Genomic DNA, 16,561 nt, shown 5'->3' on the forward strand with positions numbered 1-16,561 from the left:
GGGATTTAGGGGGCCGGCTTCTAATGAGGGACAGATGATGGCGGCATCCCAGAACACGGAGATGCAAACAAAGTCCTGCTCGTCCCTTTTGGCTGCCGAGACAGTGGGTAAACAGCCAAAACATCCATGGCAGCAGGGCTAGGGGAGCAGAGACCAGCTGTGACGTCACCAGAACAAACTCTCCATCGGCCGAGAACCCCGGTATCAGGGCCTCCCTCATAAGAATTTCATCCAAACGCCATCTAACCAGACCCAGACTGGAGCAACCTGTTGTCCGCAACCATGAAGAGCACAGATGTCCAGAGCAGGAGGTGTTCTTGGGAACACCGCATCCATCACTCTTTGATATTGGACCAAAAATGATTGGATGTTTCTGAGGGACTCCACACAAATAAAATGTTGATTATTTCCCAATTGGATTTGGATCTAGAAACTTCAAGACATTTTTAAACTCTTAATGAATAAAACTACTAGATGTCTTGCAGTCTTGCAGTCCCGTCACACAATTTTCTCCCTACCGCCTTTTCTCCTTTAGTCAAGGTGCCTGTTAAATCAAAGTCCAGACGCAGAAAATAAAACACCCTTTTACTGTTTCAAGGCCAAAATCTGATCTGAGTCATGGTCATGGTCATGTGACCAGTCATCGGGGTGCAAACCCATGGGGAAACTAGATTGATCAGACACTTTTGAGAAAGTAGATAATGAGACAAGACAGCCCCCCCCCCCCCCCCCCCCCCCCCCCCCATGAGTGACATTAAGATCAGATTCAGATCAGATCTGGATGTGGTGCCAAAAAAACAGCAATGATAAGAAAAAAAGGTGACAGCGTACTTTCTCCTTCTGCACATTTACTGTGTGAAGCGAAATATCTACCCCACAGAGATAGCCCACAGTATCTGATCTAACACCTCCCCCCCCCAAAAAATCAGCCGTCTACCCCTTTGCCCCATTTGAGCCATTTCTGGGAGTTTCTGTGCGGCGGCTGAAGCTGCAGAGAGGGGAATGTGGAACAGCTGCCTCCAAAACACATCGATCGTCATTGATAAAGCGTCGTACAGGAAAGTTCATCCATGGATGGAACAAATTTTACTTTACAAAAGACAAAAAGCAGGAAATATCTGCTGTCCTGTTGACAGTTGTTTACTTCATCATATTATTCATTTTCAATCTTGATGAAAGTAATTTCCCACTTAATTTTCATTTTCCCCCCAATAAATTCACATACTTTCACCACCACTAGGAAATGTGTAGATCAACAAGGCACTTTAGCTTCCTCTTGGCTCAGATTTATTTTCTTGGTCAGAACGTGGGCTATTCCACGGGAGGGGGGGATCATGAAGGTGACGTGGGCCGCGTCACATCCGTCTGCAATGTCTAAGGTATTTATGATCAACCAGCTCAGTGGGTTACGTCAATCAATTCCTGTGCTTTTCCTAACCTGACAAAGTATTGTTGAGCAAAACACTAAACTGCCTCCCTTTAAGCAGCTGCCACTTCACCAGGTTTCAGATTCATTGGTTAAATGCAGTGGTCAAATTTCTGTTTTCTTAAGAAGTAAGATGTTAAGCTGTGACAGTGGTGACTTGGTCAGTGTGGTTTATCCTATCACAGACGCGCAAATGAGGACCCAAAAGGCTTTATTTTTCAACTGTTTGGCACAACTCTGAAAAACTCCTCATTTTCAAACTTCTCTTTTCTTTTCCCTATTTAGCAAGAAGAAGGAATAAAAAACAACCAGGAAAAAAGAGGGAGAGGAAACGACTCCGGACAATGGCCGGCGGCAACTTCGGAACAAAACCTCCCGCCAAAAAAGACACGACAAATCCCTGAGCTAGACAGGCGCGCAGCAGAGTGCACCACAGATACACACCTCAGAGACACAACGTGGGATCATCAGTCGTTTGGCATGAAAGTGTCTCATTGGCTGAGGCCGCGCAGAGGAGCGACAAATGTTTTTCTTCTTGAGAAAAATAAATGACTTCAAGACTTTCAGCACTATAATCCCGTTCGCCTGATTTGTGGACATCCAGTCGGGACACCTTTACTACACAGTTGTAGAGTGATTGCCTACAAAAAAAATAACAAATTAATAAATAACAGCAGCACACAAGTGGAAAAAACCCTGAATCAACGGAATAAAGAAATTGATTTGTGAGCTTACAAAGGTGGATTACTCTTGGAGATCATGAGGTTATGTATTATCAAAATAGAGACGAGAGGTATGAGATGAAGGTTTTAAATTCATGAGATTAAATTGTCAAACCGGCGAGAAAAACAGCTGGAATAAAATAAAGCAGCATTTTTAAAAAGGTGGAAAAGATTTAAAAAAAAAGGCAGCAGGGCTGCTGGGGATGGAATGGTGGGCTTCCATCAGTTTTATATTAAGGGGTTTTTTGTTGAACTTAGTGGGATATTTTTATCCCTCAATAGATGAACATTTGATAAATATATAATTTGATGGCGCACCTGCATCAGACTTGATTTATGGTGTATCACCCACAGGAAAGACAAAAATGTGTCTCCTATTATTGGTTTGTGTTGCAAAGTATTTCCACTTTTTAGAGATAAAATCATTCATTAAATCCCTTCAAACTACTGAGATTGTCACCACAGCAAGTCACATCAATGCATATTTTAAATGCAATTTGGAATTTATTCAAATTATTTATATCCTAAGAATGGTGGCAAAATGATATATTGATAGTATTTTAATACATTTTTGTTAATTCCTTGCATTGTCATTTATATTATTTTCATGTGTTACATATCATGGACAATATGTAAGGCCACAGCGCCCTCCTGTGTTTTCATCTACTTTACATCATCATAATGCAATTTGACCTGTATTTTTCTGAACATAAAAGTTGTGACTACAGTTCCTTGAAAACACACAACTTTTGAAAGGGAGCATAACTTAAAATATAACGTATGGGGAAGGAGACGTTTCTAACAAAATCTAGTCTTAAAGGGAATAGTTGTTAGTCTGTTTCCAATCTTTTTTATCATTTTATGATAATTTTCCTTTTAAATTTTAAATCTGTAAAGTACTGAAATTTGTGTAATCTATTTTAGAGTACAACAACAATGGCCATGATGTAACCGAATAGATATAATTCTGTTATGATTGGCATTTCAAAAAATATTCTGACGCTGGACCCTGAAGGCACCTCAGTGGGCCGGGCCGTGCATTATCATACATCACTATGACGTGTTGGAGTTAGCTATTATTTAAAATGTATTTGAAATACACAACAGATCAAGACACCAGGATTCATATTCAGTGTGTGGTGGAATTTGGAGAACAAAACCTCAAAATAGTACATTTGAAATAAAGGCTCCAATCTTTATTCAGAAATAGATTTTTTTTTTGGCTGGATGTTTTGATGCTTATGGCCAAATTCCTACTTCTTTGTTACCTGTGGCGCTGCGAATCTGTGGCAGGGGAATCATGTTGCGATACACATCGTTCCCCAGACTCTACCATGGAACTCTAGCATTGTCCATCAGAAAAATTAACGGACTTCAGATGCTAAAGGCTTACTGCAGTCACAACTCTTTGCAGCGAGCACTACTTTTAGCAGCTAACAGTTTGCGTTTAACTCCATTGTCAGCTGTTAGCAAATAGCCCCTGCTATTAGCTGTTTTCAGATAGCTATTTGGGACAGGCCCATTTGTAAGCAGTAAGTTGTTTTGCACTTATCCCGACTGTTAGCAGGTGTCCGTTAGCCTAGTAAGCGGTTCATAATTAGCTGTTACCCCAGCTGCTAGCAGTTTTGTGGTTAGCCCCACCATTAGCAGTTAACAGTACACATTTAGCTGCGATTTTAGCTGTAAGCAAATGGGCCTTGCTGTTAGGTGTTAATGGGGCATTGTGGCTCATGGGCAGCTGTCACCTTGGAAATAAACATTCCAAGTCTGATTCCTGCGCTCCTCCTAGCCTGATGAAGTGTTGTTGAGCAAGACACTCAGCTCCTAACTGCTCCCCTGGTGCTGCTCATGGTTCATCCATGATGGATTAAATGTAGTGGCTGAATTTTACAGCTGTTGTATTGTATGTATGTATGATTGAATGTTGATAGTAAAGGGCTTTCTCCATCTTTTTAGGTGTTAGCGGTTAAGCTACACTTTTAGAAACCACCCAGTTTTGCAGTTTGTGCCACTGTTAGCAGGTGTCCGTCAGCCCAGTTAGCGATTTACAGTGAGCCCCATACTAGCAACTGCCATTAGGCCCACTTGTAAATGTAGCGGTTTTTAATTTAGTTACACCCTCTACATTAAGTTCCTCTATTAGTAGTAAGCGATTCGCAATGACCCCTCTGCTGGCAGTCAGCTTTCGGGTTTGTCCTTGCTGCACGTCAATTCTTACCTGCCATTCTGCAGCTTGTCTTAGTGAAATCTTTGCTACCTGAATCAGATGACGCGTTAATACTTTTCTGTTCATTAATGGTGACAGTGAGTTATGAGGTGCATTACTACCTCACTCAGGCAGAAGGACTGAAGGAGGTGATAAGGAGAGAAGGACTTTCTCCTAACACTTTCTCTCCCTCTGCCCCAAACTACATCAACACTGCCCTTATCCCAACATTGCTGGCATCTGTGTCCAGGAGCAATCGCAGGTAGCGGTCCAGGGGAATGAGGATGGGAGACTCTTTCAAGGCCCTCCTCAAAGTGCCAAAGGCCTGTTCACACTCAGGTGTCCTGGAGAAATCATTGTCTTTATGCTGCAGGCGGAACAAGGGTGTGGCCATGCATGAGAAATCACACACAAACCACCTGTAGCAGGATGCCAGATTAATGAAGCTCTTCAATACTTGCAAATTGGTGGGGACCAGCCAGTCTCTCACTGCATGCACTTTTTCATCCAACATGCTGATACCGTCTCCCCCAGCTCTGTGCCCCAGAAATTCTAGCTCCTTTCTCATGAAGCAGCCCTTGTAGGCATGAAGCTTCAGACCAGCCGCTTATATTCTCTGTCAAAGCCACCGCAGAGTACCCATGACTAAATGGAAAGAGCTTCCATGGACCAGCACACCATCTAAGTAGACCAGCTGTTTGGTCACGCCTGTGGTCAACACAGAGCCTCATTTATAGCCTCTTCTTGTTGTTGACCAATAACAACACCTGAGGCCCCTGGGCTGTCAGATAGCTTAATGATACCAGCATTCTGCATCTCCTTGATAGTGTTGTCTGCAGCTGCCTAGTATGCCAGGAGAAGGCGTGGGGGCACGTCATGATGGGGTGGGCATCACTGGTATTAATGTTGCAACAGGTGTGTCAGGCCCACTTCCTCCTCTGTAGGGGCAAAAATGTCCTTTAATTCCAGCGGCAACTTCCATAGTTCATCCTGCTGCCTAGGTTCTAAGTTATTGCGCTTGCACCCCCATAGGTCCCTTGCCAGTCAGTTTGTCCACCCCACAGGCCGCAGGTCTGGTAGGGGGGACCTGTTCCCCAAGGACAGGGGGTTGCACATCAACCAGGATATGACATGTGGGTGACAAGGTTTTGTGTGTGTTGGTTGGGGGGGGGGGGGGGGGGGGGGGGTTACAACCCATGATGTGCCTCTGTGGCTGGCAAGGTTGGTGGGAGTGGTCTTGGGGCCTGAGTGGGGTGTGGTATTTTTCCTGTGGGTCCCCCTGGAAAGCCCAACATGTTCTTCCCCAGTATCCATTACCCTTCTCCCAATCATGGGGCCTTGGTCACCAGTCACTGTTTGCAGCTTCACTGTAGTAAGTTCAGTCGGTGTCGGTGTCGACAAGACTCGGCTGATGGGGACATGACAAAAATCTTGTACAACCACCCACGCAGACTCTGCAGTGTTATCTGCTTCTGGGGGAAGTCTGTACAGGTGGGCTCAGTCCGGCAGGGATGGGGAATGGAGGGAGACAGGGGTAGGGGTCTACTTCATCCCTTTTACGCAGACCCTGGGGCATTTACCCGGACACCTATCTGCTTGGGACATCACACTCTGGCTAGACTGCCCATACACCCAACATACAGGAGGGCCTTTGTCAGGGCGGGTGCAGTGGCAGAATGGATGCAGTGACAAAGCACTGATCAGTTCAGTCACTCATCCACCCATGCTGGCTTCTCTTGGTCCTGACCCTCCTGTATTGAAGCTAATACACTCTGAGCAGACCCTCTTTCGACCTCTCTCTCCAAGGCTACCTCCAATGCCTCCTGCAGAGTACGGGGATGCTCTAGCTGTGTCTGTATGCGCATTTTCGGGGAGTTATGTCCATAATGAAGCGCTCCCTTGCCAACTTGCTCTTCACTCAAGCAGGCATGTGGTCATATGCGTTATGGAATTTGGACGTAGGACACACATGCAGACACAGGACTGGGTTTGAAACAACAAGCTTACTTAGACCAATGAACCGATAGACACTGACCGGACACAGGGCAGGAGCAAACAACTAGGCGAAAGCACCAGCATGGAACAATAAGGATGAGGGGCTGGGTGGCTAGGTGGAAGGTGCTGGCGTACACCAAAAATGGAGAGAGGTCCGGTCAGGGACGACCGGCTAAGCGTAACATGCTAGCATACAATGACAAGGGAGGTGGCGATCCAGCAGGATACAATGTGGGAAGGAGCAAATGGGGAAGATCGAGGGAAATTGACGAATGCCCCAACAATCAGTGAGGCTCAAAGCTCTGGCTTTTAAGCCTTCACTGATGCTGGGAACCAACACCAGCCGTGTTCTCCAAATCGCATGGCAATCACAGCAGGTGGGAGCGCGCCGAGGGTACACCCGCCGCAAGTCCAACCCGAACAATATGCTCTCCTTGCCAGGCTTTCAATGTCGTTATCCAACACACGGTGCGGCTCCAGGGCCTGTCTCCGCCTGTTTGACAGCTAAAAGTGCAGAACATTAGCTTGGTTACATTGTCCAAAATGCCATCGCAGGGCACCAACTAGAGCCCTGTTGTCTCTTTCGGCTGGGCTAAGCAGCATAAAGCATGTTGACGCTTCATCAGTAAGACAGGGCCAGCTGGAGAGCTTTATTGTCCTCTGACCAGTCTGTGGCCTGTGCCAATAATTAAAGTTGGGCATGGAATGCCTCACAGTTCGATTTACCAGAATATTTATGTCTTGACATGGAGCTGATTACAGTGGGCGCCGCCATTCCCATCTGGCCCAACGTTGCCCCCCACATTCCTGGCAGCACGCTCTTCAACTTTTGGTGAGCGCTAGTCAGCATTGGCAGTTAGCTTATTGACTGTCTCAGGCAAGCATAATGCTCCGCAGCATTTGTCGAACTCTTCCTCACACCCTGAGGTATCAGAATAAGAATCGCCCATCACCTCCTCTTTGACTCTCAGAGGAGCGTAGACCTTTTCTTGCCACAACGCCTTAGCTCAGGTGGAAGAAGCAGAGCTAGCCGGGTTCAGCCTTGCCGAGGAGATAGGCAGATCACACAGGTGTTTTACTTCTGACACCAACATAGTGTCTGACCAGACATGTTCAACAATTATGAGTGGTTGGTAAACAAACCCTGTTTTTATTCCAACGGGTACATCCAAAATCTACAAGAACAGCAACTCAAAAACCCGTTACCTTTGCGGCTCTTGAACTCTCACTCACGCAAAAGCCACCCCCTTGCTCTCTCATCCAAAACACATTCACAGCCAGTACAAAATAACAGAACTCTATACATTCCTCTCAATAGTACTGCTGGGTTGCTACAGTATTTCCATATGGTGTCGGTAAAAATCTTAGAAATCAGTAACTTTCAGAAGAATATCAGAATAACAACAAATAATAATCTCACTGAGGACAATAGAAAGTCGAAGGTCATCTTTTATTGCACAATAAAAGATCACATACCATGTTCTGACTCCAGATTGGTCCACATGGGAATACAGAGAACTATAGTTACAAATAAAAATTTAAAAAAAGAAAGAAAAAAGCATAAACTCCCCACCATAACCTACTTAATCTTGATGTTTCTTGTTTTTTTTTTCGTTGCATGTTTTAAGAGGAACAGTGAACATGAGTATCATTGCACTTGGTTCAGTAAGGCTGTGAACCATCAAACAGGTGACGCTCACATCTATCTTGAACCGTCAGTCATCAAACAAAATCTATTTACCGGTTTACATATTGTTTTCAATGATGTTTTGACGTTTCTTTTTTTTTTTTATCATTTTAGATGTCTGTCAGCGTGCCCGTCGAAAACAAATGGCAACCATAAGATTTGTCAATGAAATTCTTTTTTTTGTTCTGTTACAAAACACGGAAAAATTCTAGGGTATTCATTTAAACAACTCCCTTATTTTGAAAAAAAAAAAAAGAAAGAAAAAAAGTTGCTTTCATATCTGATTTTTGCACAAGATCTGTTTGATTTTAGCTGAGAGAAAACTTGTGGACTGTCGATTCTTTTTGCCGAAATTACGGTCAACAGAAAAAAAAAGGCAAAAAATATACACAAGACTAAAATTCCCCTCTTTCTACAGTACTGTTCATTTGTTTTCAGAGCTTTTCCAAAAAAAAAAAAAGACAACTTCCTTGTTTGGTTTGGACATTTCAGTCTAGACTCTAGACTGAACCAACTAGAGGTATGAAACGTGCGGATCAGGGTGTGTACCAGTTAACCACCTAAAAGATGGTGTGGAAGTAAAAACCAACACCAGACTTGAAAACAGTCTTTCTGGGAGCTTGCAGGAAGTTGAGCGTGTCATTAAAACCGCAGACGTAGTTAAGCAGTTTCTTCTGAGACAAGACTATCTAAGTGTTAAGCCTCCGTTCTATCAAGTTTGTTTGGAATTTCAGGATGTTTTGGTCTCAGAGTGACTCAGCAAATATTTCCGCTCAATTTCACATGAAAGTCATACAAAAAAGTTTTTTAAAATAAAACGCAAACAGGAATTTCGTTCTTATTCAAATCGTCTGCGGCCGACTAGACCTTGGTGTTAGGCGAAACAACGGACATTTGATGCAGGCAGCAAGGATTTAATAGGGGACAAAGGCCCGATTTCACCAGATCCGCCAGGATTCACACTTGAGGCCGTTCTCTGTTCGAGGTTGTGTGAGACAAAGGCGATGAAAAAGAAAAAAAAAAAAAAAAAAAAAAACTTTATATGGGGTCCATTTTCCAAATAAAACATCTCACAATTGAGTCATGGACGAAATGCAGGCTACAGAACAGGACCACAAATCCGCTAGTCGGAAGGCTTGGAACATGACTGAGAAGCAGTTCGTTTTGGGATGTTTTCACATCTTTAGTTTGTTCGCTTTGGTCTGATTCTTGGTTTCTGTTGCTATTTTGGTTTGGTTTGGGCTGACACAGCCAACATTTCAAACTGCCCATTTCTTCACTGGTCAAAGATCCCTCAGGTTTGGCAGCAGAGAAAAAGAGGAGACTTTTATCTTTTATCCAAGAATTTGCATCATTTTGTAACGACTGTCATTCTTTGGGCCAAACAAAGCCGCAAAAATTTTGATTTGAATGTGCTTCAAGGTAACATTTACAAAAAAAAAAAGAGTTTGGCTTCTTATTATTTGAGGAAGACGAGCTGCTTCGGTAAAAGAACAAGGACCATTTAACGATTCAACCCGCAACTGATCAAAGCCTCGCGCCGTTGGTCGGCTTAGGGTCCAATCACGTTGGGCAACAACCAAACCACTGCTGGTTAGTAACCGGGCCGACGGCGGTCTGAATCTGGTTCTTTTGGTGCGACTGTTTCACCCCGGGACGAAACCGAAAAGTACTCACTGGACCGAAAAAGGGAAAACAGCCTTTTCATTGAAACAGGAAGAAGATGCTAAACTTGATTCAGAGCTGACAGAAATATTTAGAGTGAATTGTAGGTATCACGGAAACACCTCAGGATCCATCTTCGAGCCTTTTTACCAAAGAGCACCAAACCAAACATTCTGACAGAGATTCGGTGCAATTCAGGGATAGTTGGACAAGACAAGGCAGGGCCACAATTTGTAAAACAACCCCTGAAGGTGGTTCCGTTAGTTGTGCGACAACAGGACCAAAAGCAAAAGCGGGTGGAGACGAAATTGCAACGTTCACTTAACTGAGACCAAATCCATCCAGACTGAGGGTACATTCCAGTTACTCGATTGAAATTTTCAGGAGTAGTTTCTTCTGCTTTGGCAGAGCCAATCCTTTTAGCGGCTAAAACTTCTCAACAAAACACTATGGCCTTACATGTTATTGAAACATAACATTTAAATTGAGGTACAAAACTGTAATACCAAATTCATAAACAGTCAACTCTTGGCAAGAAGAGTTTAATACTATTCTCAGAAAAACAAATTGTGTAATTTTGAGGGTCTAGAAGGTGAGCATTTATCTGGATTAATTCGGAAATTTACAAGTCAATTCTTATTTTTCTTGCATTATTGCAAATAAAAATTCCCTTCCTTGCAGGGAGAAAAAATGTGATTGCCTATTTATGTATTACTGTTAAAACTGTGAAATTATCATGTATTACTTTTGTAACTACATTGTTTTTAATTATTACGACCCTGATCTTGTTGGTTACTGTGTCCTTAACATTCCTCATATAGTACCCTGATCACATCACGCCCCAGAAATATAAGCTGTAAAACATAGATCCACAAAATATATATAAAAGGTAAAAGAAAATCTGTGCTTTGATTTAGTTCACACTTGTCAGCTTACATTTCACTTAAGACATGTCCCGTGAGGTTTTACACCGAGGTAATGTTTTCAAATGAAAGTAAGGTCAAACTTTTTTCCTCTTCGACAAAATGTTTTGTTTTCTACAAAAATGCAGTGTGTTTTGTGATCAGGTGCATTTGGCAGATTCCCTTTTCCGGTGTTTAGGAAAAAAACAAACAAACAAACAAAAAACGATTACCTGAAAACGATTCCTTTGTTTTTATGGCAGATTAAGGGGGTAACACAGACGTCAAAGAAAAAACAAAAACAATCAACAAAAACGTCATCTTCCATGTGAACCAGCGATTTTTTTTTTTTTTTTAGGAGCTGCTCTGAGTCACGAAGGCAACGGTCTATAAAGGTGAAGACGGGAAGCTGGACACTAAACAACGTCACGGATCAAAATGGATCAAGGTTTGCAACATGTTGAGTTGGCATTTGAGAGGAACATTTAACACTGCCAGGAGCCACCGGGAGGCGTACTATCTACCATTACAACCAGCTACGGATCCATTTCTTCTTTACACGAGGACGAGCGACAGGAAGCGTCAGGCAAGTTTGAAATTTAGCAGTGAAGCCTCGGGTTCCAGTTTCCATCGTTCTTCTAAAAATCTGTACGTAAAATTTTCTGACAGCAAATAATTAATAAAATGGTATAAAACGCAAACTAGAATTTTGTACCTTTTCTAGTGGAAACTTAAATCCCATTAGTGAATCAGTGATCAATGTGTGATATCGTGAGGATTTCGAATGAAAAACGAGGTCAAACTTCTTTTTTGGAAAACCTTTAAAGTTTTAGCTGGAAAGTTTTAAAAACGAGGTCACAGATCAGGCCGTGATTCTTTGCTGAGTGGAAAAGTTTGAAAAGGACGCCAGCTATTGAAACTCATTCAGTTTGATTTTAAAGAAGAAAAAAAGACAGACAAGCAGTTCTTTAAGGAAAGTTCATTTTCACTTTCAATCCCAATTAACGTTGCAGCAGCTGCAGGAACCCTGGCAGAACCGGGGATTGACGCCCTGCTGCGCTGTCATTGTGGACAAAGTTGGACCAGAGCTAAGCACTGACATTTAGATGTCTCTAGGGTCCAAAATCCAATGATATATTATGTTTTGGAGATAAATTCATTGTCTGTCTGTTAAACTAAAATAGATTTCTATTACTTGTCTTCATAAGTCAGACTATCCAAGTCTGTGTGGATTTACAGGTCGAATGCTGTTTAAATTACAGGATAGGAGACAGATTCCCCTTTCAGAAACAGCAAGCAGTTAATGGCAAACAGTGAAATACTGTTTTTTATAGTAGTTCCTCAATGATGATGCCACTTTGGGAGCCTTAATTCAGAATTTTTGTGAAACTATGTGGTTTTGGAGGCACTGAGTGGAGACCTATTGTCCGTGTTCAATTATGCTTTTGCGCTTTGAGGACGGACAGTCTGAATTTTATGAAAAATCAGGGGTCGGTTGATAGATCGTTTGTAAGAGGTGATTTTTGTTGATATTCAAACACAGATAATTGTGTTTTCATGATGTTTTATGAATGAATTAACTGTTTTGTTTGGCTTTTGCAAAACATGTTTTCTCATTTACTTCAAATGATATAAGGTTAATTACCAATTACACCATTAAATGTCAAAGTTTGAAAAAAAAGGTAGAAGATTCAGTTATTTAGAAATTACAAAAGAAATTAAGATAAAAAGAAAGATCCTATTTACTTAAGTGGTTTACTTTAATGGTAAGATCAACAATGACGAGTCAAATTTAATTTGTTCTTGTGAATCGTTCTGGAATTACACTCCTCATTATTTTGGAACACACACCTTATTTTCTGGTCTTATTTTTCATTCATGAGCAAAACAAAAGTAATTTGATAAAAAGTGAATCTGGGAAATCAGCATTGGTGCGACGATGTCGCTGGCCCTTGACAAACCTTCACTCTGCTGTTGATCTTGCAGTTTCTGCACATCACAAAAAAAGATAAAAAAAAAAAAAAAACAAAGTCTGCACAAATAAACAAACGTGATAAAATATCCGCACGTGGAGATGTAACATCTATGGGAAAAAAAAACACAAGCTAAATAAGGCATTTTACTTCCAATGATAACATGATGAAACTGAAGACATATTTGGTAAAAAGTTTGGCAAAGCAAAAAAAAAAAAAGTAAAAAATAAATCAAATGCATAATAAATTATATGTAGCCACATTTTGTGACAAGGCAACAACTTTTTTTTCCTCCTCCCCGATGAAAAAAGTGACCTGTAATGGTTGAAACAAATCCATCAAATAAAAAAATAAGTGTGTGCTCATGCATGCACACCTGCAGCTCTTTTCACACACCTGGTTGACAAAAAAAAAAAAGGCATTGTGCAAAAATGTGTTCATGTATGAAATCACAAAAAAAGAAATGAAACATTTGAAACCCCCTTTTATGGAAATACAAACAGACCCTGTTGTGAATAAAAACCAGCCACTTGCATTCATGTAATGTACAGTACAGGAACATTGGGTCTAAGGTGAAAGGAACCATCAGCTAACCTCAAGTACGTTTTTTTCTCTTCTTAAAAAGGGAGAAATTAAATAAAAATGGTGTGTTTGTCGCGTTTTTTTAAATAAAGGCAATCTACAGCACCGCTAATAGATATAGTCCCAAGCTGCTAGTCAACAGAGGCTGAAGACAAGGAAAAAGATTCCCCTTCCCTCCATTTTCTGTTTGTGCTCTTCTTCATTCACAATGTATTCCCTTTACCTGGTCAGACTCGTGCGCGCGCACACACACACACACACACACACACACACACACACACACACACACACACACACACACACACACACACAGTGATGCTAAGGAAATTAAGAACAATTGCGATGCTACTGGGGTCGGGGCTGCAGTGGCTGGTTTGCACATTTTCTTGAAAAAAAAACAAAAAAAAATATCTCCGAATATATGAAACAGCCTCCACTGAATCTGACCCCTGCTGCCTTACACTGGTCGATCCCTGCTACGACATCCCTCTTTAAATTCTTACTCAGGGGTAAATCTTTCAAAGTGACTGTTCAGGACAAAAAAAAACAACACTAATAACAAAGAAAATGAAAAACACATTATTCAAAATAGAAAAAAAAAACTCATGATTGTTCTCTGCTTGAGTTCCTTTTCCAAACCTGTTCAACTTGTTCCAGCCCTACGAACATATCCTTGTGTATATGATGACATAAAAAGGAGAAAAAAAAATAGCAGCAATGGTGTAGCTTAGATAAAATAATAAAATCCAAACAGATGATGCGACCTACAGATTAGAGGACAACTTTGTTGTTTTGCTTTCAGGTTCATTTTTTTCAGGGTTTAAAGGGTCAGAAATAATTAAAATAAAAAAACATTTCCTTGGAGACTCAAGAAGTGGAAAAGAGCCTGACAGTTTTGTTGATTTGACAGTCAACCTAATATCGGCCTTCTTTGGTTGGTGGTGGGTTTCTCAAACACTTGATAGACGCTGATGGTTGATTTTAAAACCATTTTAACTGAAACCTAACAAACCTGAATCCAATGCAAAAGCTCGCACAGCGCAACAATTCTAAACCTTTTTTTTTTTGCTTTTAAGAGACTTTGGGGTTTTCCTTTGCAGCTCCACAGCTAACATTGACTCATTAATGTGGCTTTCCTCCCTTTCCAGCATCAAACTGCCACCTCGATTGTAACTGTGATGCTTGAATAGTAAGTAATTTGACCCAACTGATGAAGACTGTAATCATGAGTTTACTGCTCAAGATTAGTCGTGGTCTGAATTTCTGATTTGTGGATTTTCGGGCTGCCGAGGGTATTTCTTGGTATTTTAACTTTTGCACAACAGCGTCAATGTTTTCCCTCAGTTTCCAAAAACGTGTGAAAGTTTTGGCTCAGATTCTTCAGTCTTACAGGTTCACCTTGACTGCAGGTTTCTGATCATTGCACGAAGAGAGAAAAAAAAAAAAGCGAAAAAAATAAAATTAAATTAAAATAATGTTAAATCACATGATTTGGAGTGTGCCCTCAGTCTCAATGAGACTAAAGTAAAGAGGTTTAGGTTTTTGTTTTTTTTTTTTTAATTGAAGCTCCTCCTGCTTCACTTCCCAAAATAGTGAGAAATACAGGCTGCTCTTCGGTCGGTGTCCCGAACGCGAACGCGGACCAAAGCTCTGCCGTCTTGGATTTGTTTGAACATGCCTGCAAACATCTCGATGTGTGCGCTCCTTGCCGCTGCCTCGATGTAGAATGTTAAATACACAGAAGATTGTTTGTTACATTGTTTTGTTTTTTGTTTGTTTTGTTTTTTTGTATACAAGTTTGGAGTGGGTGGGGGCTGGGGGGGGCGGGGGTCTCGGTATATAAACATGACAGTTTAATATAATGGTTGTTATTATTAGTCATCCTCATAATAAAAGTCTTTACATGGACAAAGACTGACAGACACAGCACAAACTTTACACTCAGAGGACACTAGCCTTCCTCTCCTCCCTCCTGTCTCTGTTCCTCCCCTCCTTCCTCCCCCTCTGCTGCCGCTCCCCCCTCCAGCTGGTCCTGGCAGTCTGCTTCCTGGGTCGCTGGGGTTTCGTCCTTGCCGTGCGCCTCCTCGGCCGGCGGCGGCTGGGAGGTGGAGGGCGATGAGGAGGAGGCGCTGGCTTTAACTGTACTTTCATTCTCCTCCGCCTGTCCGGGCGCCAGACGCTCCTCCTCCCGGTCAACGTCCTCCTGGCCACGCTTCCTCCTCCTTTTTGGGCTCCCCGGGGAGCCGTCGATTGCGCCTGGCGGCATGGCAGGCAGCGCCATGATGCCTCCATGGGGCAGGAACATGTGCGGATAAAGGAGACCGTGCGACATACCAGGGATGAGGAAGGGATTAAAGGTCAAGTGGCTGCCGGCACTGGCGCCCAGGTGTGCGGAACCAAGATGACCACGGCTGGTTGAGGTGATGATGGCGGCAGCGGCATCAGCTCCACCCGCTCTTTTACTACTTTCTGCAGCTCCTTTCTCTTTGTGGCTCTTCTCTTTTTCGCCACCGGATCCCGAGGAGGGGGCGCTTTCCGTCTCGTCCGGCTTCGTCACTGCCTGGTCGGACGCTTCGGGGGTGGAGGGCACCGTCGGCGTGGTGACCCTGGCGGCGGACGATGAGGAGGAGGATGTGGAGGAGCTCGGGTGGGCTGAAGGTGGCGCGTGTGCCATCATGGCGCCGACGCTGAACAAGGCATGTTGTGGGATGGTGGCTCCATGGGGGTGAGGGATGCCATGAAGCATCATGGGTAACATACTCAATCCATTCTTGGCGTCCTCCGCAGACGCCCCGGCGCCTCCCGATGACACGGAGGCGGGGAAACTGTGAGTAAATCCTGCGGCCATGATGCCCGAGATAGGGATTCCAGAAATGCCGCCGCGCAGGTTCTGCATGGCCATCATGGAGTCCATGCTGCCAATCAGACCGCCGTTCATGAAGAGAGGAGGCCCGAGGCCCGACGAGGCGGCATCGGAGACGGAGAGCAGAGGCTTCGGCATCTCGCTGCGGGGGCGGCGACCCCGCCGTCGACAGGTGGGGTCTCTGTTGACAGGCTCCGTCAAGATCCGTGAGAACTTGCCCTCAGGGAGGAAACCCTAACGGATTGGAGTAAGCGGCGGATGGGTCAGAGGAACAATCCGTGCTTTTAAAAACGAAATACGAGAAAAAGCGTTACATTGAAATACTAATGTAGAGAATTTTTCCTTTTTTAATACTCTTTGGAACTTTGAAGTTGGAATCTTATTTTATGAAAATATAAAAAATAATGAACTTCGTTGCATCACTGGCTACTGGGTATTCCTTACCACTTTACCCCTGGATTTCTGGTGCTTTTAAAAGAGCTACGTTATTTGCCTGTGAAAGATAGGGGAGCTGATTGTTCATGAAATGCACAGAAATGT

General features: G+C 43.0%; 2 protein-coding genes across 2 annotated transcripts in view; one reads left to right on the forward strand and one right to left on the reverse strand.

Moving 5' to 3' along the window:
• rspo4 (R-spondin 4) overlaps nucleotides 1–3,302 on the forward strand; it is a 28,044-nt gene extending 24,742 nt beyond the window's left edge. The window contains exon 5 of the mRNA XM_086148882.1: nucleotides 1,712–3,302. Coding sequence (XP_086005008.1) covers nucleotides 1,712–1,830 — 119 coding nt within the window. The 3' untranslated portion in view covers nucleotides 1,831–3,302. The remainder of the gene's footprint in view (nucleotides 1–1,711) is intronic.
• Nucleotides 3,303–7,780: 4,478 nt separating this feature from the next.
• chd6 (chromodomain helicase DNA binding protein 6) overlaps nucleotides 7,781–16,561 on the reverse strand; it is an 82,104-nt gene continuing 73,323 nt past the window's right edge. The window contains exon 45 of the mRNA XM_086150176.1: nucleotides 7,781–16,255. Coding sequence (XP_086006302.1) covers nucleotides 15,110–16,255 — 1,146 coding nt within the window. The 3' untranslated portion in view covers nucleotides 7,781–15,109. The remainder of the gene's footprint in view (nucleotides 16,256–16,561) is intronic.

The sequence above is a fragment of the Fistularia commersonii genome, chromosome 7, assembly GCF_037954325.1.
Source record: "Fistularia commersonii isolate RoL2024-O1a breed Wild chromosome 7, RoL_Fcom_v1.0, whole genome shotgun sequence".
Classification (NCBI taxonomy): Eukaryota; Metazoa; Chordata; class Actinopteri; order Syngnathiformes; family Fistulariidae; genus Fistularia; species Fistularia commersonii.